We start from the raw sequence: 8,879 nt of genomic DNA, 5'->3' as shown, positions 1-8,879 counted from the left end.
GAAAAGCAAAACCATTTGGTATAGTCTAGAAAGACAAGCGCTAGCCTAATGGAGAACGACTCTTACTGCTGTTGTTTCCTACTGATGAGTCAGAATCAACTCATATCTGAACCTCTAGGCTGTTTTCAGAAACAGTAAATCACATGGCAGGAAACTGCCTACCTTTCTTCTGCAGAGAAGCAGGTGGATTGGAACCATGTGCCTTCGAGTTGGCAGGTAGCTCCTTTCCACTAAGCCACCAGAACTCCTGTACTGGAGAACAGTAAAGAGGTAGTAATAATTAATTGTTGGTGTTGAGTCCTGTCGAGTCAGAACCAACTCAGAGCTGACCCTCCAGCAGGTTTTCAGATGTAATAAATCACATGGGAGGAGGCTGCTTGTCATTCAACTACAGAGCAGCTGGTGGATTTGAACCATGTACCTCTAGCCTGGCAGCACAATTCCTTACCATTAAGCCATCAGCGTGCCCCGTAATAATATAATCAATAATGATAGCCAGCCAAAGCCGTGGTGTTCGGCTAGCTATGCAGACCGTGTACCGTACAATCTCGGAAGCTGTGCCACTTGAGTGTATCAAGTACCCCATCACACATTAGGTACTGTCCCAAGCACTTTACACAGAGCTGCACTATGAAACAGGTCAGAGGCATTTTATCGATGAGAAAAAGAAAAAGGCAGGCACAAAGTTAAACTTGTTTAATATCGTGAAGCTAATAAGTGGCAGAGCTAGGCATTTGACTCCAGAGCCCAAATTTTCAACATCCTAGCTACTGCAGAGGGGGGGTGATGTGGCAGTCTGCATCTAATAGAGATTTACAGCTTTAGAAACCCTAAGAGGCAGTTCTATTGTGCTTGAGGGTAAACTAGATTTGACTTGAAATGAAAGTGGGTCTAGTTTTGGTTAAATTCATAAACAAATGTCCAAAGCAATGTTACTTGAAAATACTGCTGGAGTTAAATCTTTTGTGCACGAAATTTTACACAAAAAATGAAAAGAAATATAAAAAATCTAAGTATTTTTACTGGAATATTTTAAAAAAGAATGATTTTCGAGCACATGGTAGCTGTTCTTTCATTGATGTTAGTCAGTTGGGGCTGACAGCTTCAGTTTCTATAATTTGTATGTGTACCTCACCTCGCCATTAAGGCTCTTCTGCTACCCATAAAATAAATAAACCTGTGGGGTGGAATAAGGGGAGGGCCAGAAATGAGGAAATAAACCACCACATACACATAGATTCCATGTTTATATATACTTTAATATCAAGGTCACTTTAGCTGTAAATAAACAAAGAATAGGAGACAATGAGAGCTTTACACATGATTATGTCCACAAGCCTGGGTTCATACAGGCATACATGAAGCTTAAAACACATTGTCTGAGTTATAACAGAGACTGCAACTACACATTTTGATTACACACATTTTCTAAAACATTATTATCAAAGAGTGCAAAGTTAGATCAAACAACGATGTCAAGAAAATTCTGTCCTAAAATTTTAACAAAGTCTTTTACGAAAAATCTAAAAACCTCCTATTTTCCCACATAGTTTTGCTAAACTTGAATTTTATATCAACACCAGTGTGCAGCTTTCGTCTTTTCCATACATGAAAAATTATCAAAAATATATTGATGGGTCTATACTAATTGTAACTATATTTACATTAAGCGAGTTCTTTCACCAAGTTCTTTATATACAAATTACCACTTGTCTTATGTGAAATCCATTAAAAAGTTAAAAACCACAGAAATATCATTAGAAACAAAGCATTTCAAAATGTAACGGTTTCCTTCCATCAATGGACATTTTAAAATAATTTAACTGAAAAAGCACTGAATTCCCACCAATTTCAGCTGCAACAGTATTCCTCTCCAAAGTTTTCTGCGATTTAAGGGAAAGAAAACAAAACTGAGTCAAGTCCAATTGCAGGAAATGAAAGAATACATTTTCATACATGTTCACCGGCCTTACACTCAAAAAATTCACATTATCGTTTAGGTTGGCATATAAAAACTATGTGATGAAAAATATAACTAGAAGGTGAAACTAGGCAGCTCCTTGGAAGCAAGCATTCTGAAGCTCTGTCTGACAAACTTTGAACATTTGCAAGGAGGGATCAGTCCTTGGAGAGGGACACCCTGTTTGGAAGGGTGGAGGGACAACGCAGGAGAGGAAGACCCTGGATGAGATGGATCGATTTAGTGATAGAGGTAATGGGAGTAGGTGTGTCAGAGTCAGTAAGGTTGGCACAGGATAAGGCTGGTTTTAGGGCTCTTATATATAGGGGTCGCTATGAGTTGCAAGCCACTCGATGGCACATAATAACAACAAAAACATGATATCTAAAGAATCAAGAAGTCCTTCTTAGAAGCTGGCAAATGCAGTGTACGCATACTTTCTCATATTCACGTAAATTATCAAACATGATCCCATGTCTAATTAATTTTGGATATAGGCATGTTTTTTGATACTTCTGAACAAGGACAGAAACAACTTCCAAACTAGGAGACTTTCATTTTAGAAATATCACAGTAGAGTAAAGAAATTTAGAAATCTTTTGTAAGGTAAAGATTTAAGGAAAATTTCACAAAGAAACATTAATAACACTAAAATGAAAAAGCCACATTAATTGTTTTAGGCACATGGCCACATAGCAAGAACTGAAAATCATGTATTTTCATAAAGAAAACTTGATCTCCGAATTAATGTAAGTTATTAGAATTTAAAGATCATGGACTGAGGGGATCATAAAACATGGTGCAGCCCTCTGTCCAGTACAGGCCCATTTCTCTTATCTAATAATGGATCAGTTTCATAACACAATCACAGTTTTATGCCTCACAGTCCGTTTTGAAAATAGGATTAATTCCATTTTGGAATTCACTTTATTTTAGATTAGCTGTACATAAAGCAAGTGGTGGACTTGCCTAGTTAGTGCTCTGTCGCTGGACTTTGGGCCCGATACTCTGCATCTCTTCCTCTTGACTTGGGCGTTTCCCACCGCTGAAACCCATGCCCAGGGAGCCTCGTCCTGTACAATCAAACAGCCACGTTGAATACAGAACAGGTGAAAAGCACAGTGGGTGTGAATGCTTCATTCTTACCTTGCTTTAGCAGATGAGTTTGCTGGCTGTCTCCATGAGCATAATGCAAAATACCACTCCCTTGAGAGCAACCTGTTAGTATTTAAAACACATGGCATGACTTACATGAAATTCTAACTTGTATGCTAACTTTACATCTTAGTTTTTAAAATCCTTTTAGAATTAAATTTAAATTCATAGTTAAGAACCCCAAATCACCAAAACTACTATGAGATATCATCTCACCACAGTAAGAATAACAAAATTTAACAGAACAGCAAGCAACAAATGCTGGTGAGGTTGTGGAGAAACTGAAACCCTTATTCACTGTTGGTGGAAGTCTAAAATGGTACAACCACTTTGGAAGGTGGAGTGGCGCTTTCTCAAAAAGTTGCAAATAGAGATACCATTTGACCCAGCAATTCCACTACTGGGAATATACCCCAAAGAGACTGTAACTGCCACCCAAGCAGATATATTATACACACCCATGTTTACTGCGGCTTTGTTCACAATAGCAAGGAGTTGGAAACAACCTAAGTGCCCATCAAACAAATGGATAGAGAAGCTGTGGTATATTCACACAATGGAATATTACGATGCACTGAAAAACAAGGAACTTATGCAATATTAATTCAAAATGGATGACCCTGGAGGACATTATGCTGAGTGAAATATCTCAGTCACAAAAGGACAAATACTGCATAGTGCCACTGTTGTAAAACAGGACTGACATCTGGGTTGGGGGGAGACTGAGAAAGATGGGATACATAATGTATACTGCATGGAAAAAGATGAGGGAGAAAACTGTCTAAAAGGGATATGTGATTAGGTATTATTGTCAGGACAGGAGACCAGAATGAAGGCTGCATAGTGGAGTGGACCTGGGGGTAGGGATAGTAAAACAATGAAAGAATTTTTCTTTTACTTTTGAAAGAGAAGAATGTACTGTGGGGGGGGAAGGGGTGGGCAGGGAGAAAAGTGCAACAATGAATGAATGGAAATCCATAGTCTCTGTAAATTTTCATTAAAATGAATAATAATAATAACACAAAAATAAAAAAGGACCCAAAATTACAAGGCTATATTGGAAAATTTAGGATCATAGAAAGGCAGAGTTAAAATGCAAAGCTACTGATAATCATTTTGTAAAAAAATATTTTACTGAGTGACAACTATTAGAAGCTTAACTATGAAGGCAAAACATGGGAGCAGTGAGACACAGTGTTGAGCTGCTGATTCAAAGGTCTGTAATTTGAATCCATCAGTGTTAGAAAGGTGATGAGTGTTGCCAGGGGTTAAACAGATTAGAGGGCCTTTGGTCTGGTGGTGATGTTTGGGATTTTTTTGAAGGCTGATGGTTAGACTATGAACTATGGAAAATTCATTAGTCAGTAATACTATATGTAACTTTACAATGACAAGAGATTTCTCTAACAGCGACATTTGTTGCTTTACCATTATTTAAAACATGTACAAATACATTTTCAATGACTATATTTATCCTTAAACCCCATCTTTGCTAAGTGTGCAAATACATTTTCAATGACTATATTTATCCTTAACACCCATATTTGCTAAGTGCTCGTTTCTGGTAGAGACTTGGACCAGGTACTAGGGTTGCTACAGATACATTACTAAACATTGGCGCTTACTTAAAGATCACACAGGCTTCATAGTTTAGTACAATGAGACAGATATTTAAAATTACTAAGTACAAAGAAGTGTTAGTAGTTGCCTGGATAGAAGCTGGTACAGGAATCAGTGGGGACTTTGATGAAAGGAAGGTCAAGTTCACTGGAAGATTTGTAAACGTGCCTATGGGCCAAGTCCCAAACTAGTCATCAGAGAATCCTGTTCTCAATGTCATCAATTCTATTCTTTACTCCAATTCTAGGATAAATGAGAAGGAATTAAAAAAGAAAATATTAAGCAAAGGAAGGCAGGTACAAAAGAATAAAAATTAAGAGAGTCAATTTCTATAAAAAGGGCAGCATCACAGTATTAGAAAGCAGGGGAGTGGCCACCCCTGGGAGGAGCAGAGGATGCTAATAAGCTTGACAAATCTTTGGGACTTTTGTTACGATGCACTTTAATACTGTTAACATGCCTCCAGAAACTATGAACTTCGATAAACGTTGATAGTCATACAGGGGCGTCAAGCTGAGTCATGCTCGACTCGAAGGCAATCAACAACAACAGAGAGGTATATGCTAGGTAAGCACTTTGGAAACACTCATGTCCCTAATTGATACTACTGTGTCCTGTGGTGTAACCATGAAAGGTAAACTGTATTTCCATGACAATAATATTCAGGAGACAGCAGAGTACAGAGCATTGGCTAGTTACTAGCTTAGTCATTCACAAAGGCACAAACATCCACCACTACAGAAGATGATGACAGAATTGCAAAAATTACCTATTATGGAAACCCCAAAGGGAAAACCACTTCTCTGAGAAAAGCATGTCTTGTTTAAAAGAAAATAAAATCTCTTAAGGATAAAAAGTTTACCTGATCATTTTCCTCTCGTGTTATTCTGTCAATGGCACTAAAAGGATTTTTTTGTATGTAAAAATCTGATTTAAAAGTTACTGGGAGAAGGGAGGGAAAAACTATATAGAAAAGATATTGAAAGGAAATGTACTAAGATTGTACTAAGAGTTTAACAGTGACTGTTTCTAGATGGAATGGTGGACAATGTCTGTTTACCTCTTGTCTACTTTTTCCAGTTTTCTTCTTATTTCCCTATAGTGAATAAACGTTCTTAGAAACAGCTTTGTGGTATAACTTCTAAAACATAAATCCACTGATTTTTCTATGTACAATTCAGTAATTTTTAATACATTTACAGGGTCAGGCAACACTCAACAAAATATAGTAATGGAACATTTCCATCACTCCCTAGAGATCTCTCATTTCCATGTACACTGCATCCCTATTCTTAAGAATTGAGACACTGCATAGCGACTTTGTTTCTGAATACTTTCCTTTCCCAGATATTGCATATAAATGGAATTATGCAGTATGTGGCCTTTGGTGCCTGGTTTCATAACTTAGTTAATGTTTTTGAGTTTCATCTATGTTGTAACACCTGGTTATTTTTTGGTTCCTTTTTTTTTGTAGCTGTAGTGTTAGGAATTTTGAAAATGGCTTTTATATCCATTTCATTAGCCCAATTTTGGGTATGGTCTCCAGCTGCCTCAACTGCAACACGGTTTACCTGTTGGTCAACATCTTTAACATCATCAACAACTAGCTGTGAGGCCAATGCAAGAGACTGAACTAATCTTACTGGTTTTAGCCTGTGTTGAGGTGTAGCCTGATGGAGCCCTGGAGATGGAGCCAGAGCTAAAGGTTCTGCTTTGAGAAACCACTGAAGGAAAAGCTGACTTGTGACTGCTGTGAGGGAAAGCTTGCTGCAGATTAAGGAAACCTGAGGCTTCTTGTACTTGTGTTGCTGGACTTAACCCTGACTTTCATTGTTGACTGAAAAGTTGTCTTAATTTACTGAGGAATTCTGTTTTGTTATTAAGTGGGCTTAGGACTGCTGGACTAAACTGGACTTTCATAGTGTGATATCCTTTGCTTTCTCCATCTCCCAGCCTATTTCCTTAATAACTCCCACAAATGTGAATAAAGTAATGTCTGTGAGACAAATTGCAACAGACCTCAAACCCAGTGATTAGCAGAAGTAGGTACATAGGGAAGCTATGTAGGACAGCAGGAAGACTGTCCATCTTTCTCCTAAGGAGCTGCTGGTGGATTTGAATTCTGGGCATTATGCTATGTATTAGTGAGCTGAAATGAACGAGTACTGTTGTTGCAAGTAAGTGTCACTGAGTTGGGTATAACTCACAATGAATGAGAATTATCCATTCTGAATTGGACAACTCGTTTGGCACTTCTTATGCTGGAGGACCTGAAAAACAAATTCAAGCCTCGAGCTGTAATACTTAATAATGCTTTGGGCATAATATTAAACAATCCAGGAAACAAAAGAAGATGGAAGGAGTACACAAAGTAATTGAGTGTATAAAAAGAATTGGCTGACACAGAAGAACCAACATATGAGTAAGAGCCTGTGGTGATAAAGAACGAAGCCCAAGCGTCTCTGAAGGAATTGGCAAAAACCAAGGCCCCAGGAATTGATGTCTTACTAACTGACATATTTCAACAAAAAGACACTGCCCTGGATGTGCTCACCAAGTTGTACCAAGACCACCTGGACAACTGACTAGAAGAGATTCATATTTGTTCCTATTCTAAAAAAGAGTGACCTGACAGCAGAAATTATCAAACAATATCATTAACATCACATGCAAGCAAGTTCCTGCTGAAAATTATCCAAAAATGACAGCACAAAGAATTGCCACATGTGCAGTCTGGGTTTAGAAGGGGTGGTTGCACTAAGGATATTATAGCTGTTTGTAGATGGATCTTAACTGAAAGCAGTGAGTACCAGAGGAATGTCTATCAGTGTTTCATTGACTATGCAAAGACATTTGACTGTGTAGATCAGAACAAATGGTGGCTATCCTTGAGGGGAATGGGAATCCCAGAACACTTCATTGTGCTTATGCAAAACTTATACTTGGAACAGGAAGCAGTCATTAGAACAGAGCAAGTAAACACTGCATAGTTCAAAATTAGGAAAGGAGTGTGTCAGGGATGCATCCTGTCTCCATGCTTTTCCAATGTATACATGGAACAGATCATTTAGGAGGCTGGATTTTATCAAGAGGAATGTGGCATCAGAATTGGAGGAAGACTCATCAACAATCTGCATTATGCAGAAGACACAACTTTGCTTGCTGAAACTGAGGAGGACCTGAGACATTTGCTGCACAAGGTCAAGGACTGCATGCAACTCAACATCAAGAAAACAAAGATTCTCACCACTGGCAGCATCATGATAGACAGTGAAGAGACTGAGATTGTTAAAGCTTCAGTTTACTTAGTTCCACAATCAACACTCTTGGTATCAACCAGGAAATAAAAAGAGGACTTGGCTTTGGGAAAATCTGCTATCAGGGACCTCTCCAGAGTAATGAAGAGCAACGGTGTCAGTCTAGAGACTAAGGTGCACCTGATTAGGCCTTGGTCTTTGCAATTAATTGCTATGCATCAGAAATGTGACTAAGGTTGACAGGAGGAGAATTAATACCTTGAGTTATGGTGCGGGAGAAGAGTACTAAATATACCATGGACTTCTAGGAGAACAGACAGGTTCGTCCTGGAGAGGGTGAAAGCAGGCTACTCCATGAAGGCAAAGATTCTGAAGCTCTGTCTGACATACTTTGGACATGTTGCAAGAAGAGATCAGTCCTTGGAAAGGGACATCATGCTTGGAAGGGGGACAGTGCAAGAGAAGAAGATCTTGAGTGAGATGGATTGGCTCAGTGACTGGGGTAATGAGGGTTGGCTGGCTGAAAATAGAGCAGGGTTCTAAACAGTTTTGCACAGGGTTGCCATAAGTCACAAATGACTCGACAGCACATAACAACAATAACAACAACTATGTTACTACTCTGGGAATGACAAATTGAAGAGGAACGGAGCTGCATTTAGTGTTAAAAGAATATTTAAGGGTATAGTTGCTGTAATCAAGGATGCTTTGGGCAGAATATTAAATGATCCAGGAAGTATTAAAAGAAGATGGAAGGAATATGCTGAGTCATTATATAGAAAGGAACTGGCAGATACAGAGGAATTTAAAGAAATAACATATGAGCAAGAGCCTATGGTGATGAAGGAAGAAGTTCAAGCTGCTTTGAAGGAAATAGCAAAAAACAA

At 38.5% G+C, this 8,879-nt stretch overlaps 1 protein-coding gene across 1 annotated transcript in view; it reads right to left on the bottom strand.

The window, feature by feature from the left end:
• Window positions 1-1,241: 1,241 nt before the first annotated feature.
• Window positions 1,242-8,879, bottom strand: part of CRY1 (cryptochrome circadian clock 1) — a 143,472-nt gene continuing 135,834 nt past the window's right edge. Inside the window, exons 11-13 of the mRNA XM_006897551.1 lie at window positions 3,107-3,178; window positions 2,930-3,033; window positions 1,242-1,883 (exon numbers count right to left, since the gene is read on the bottom strand). Coding sequence (XP_006897613.1) covers window positions 2,930-3,033; window positions 3,107-3,178 — 176 coding nt within the window. The 3' untranslated portion in view covers window positions 1,242-1,883. The remainder of the gene's footprint in view (window positions 1,884-2,929; window positions 3,034-3,106; window positions 3,179-8,879) is intronic.

The sequence above is a fragment of the Elephantulus edwardii genome, unplaced genomic scaffold (assembly GCF_000299155.1).
Source record: "Elephantulus edwardii isolate Elephantulus edwardi_28Jun2011 unplaced genomic scaffold, EleEdw1.0 scaffold00211, whole genome shotgun sequence".
In the NCBI taxonomy this organism is placed as follows: domain Eukaryota; kingdom Metazoa; phylum Chordata; class Mammalia; order Macroscelidea; family Macroscelididae; genus Elephantulus; species Elephantulus edwardii.
The sequence above is the reverse complement of the archived record's forward strand: the minus strand, read 5'-3'. Positions and strand labels throughout refer to the sequence as shown.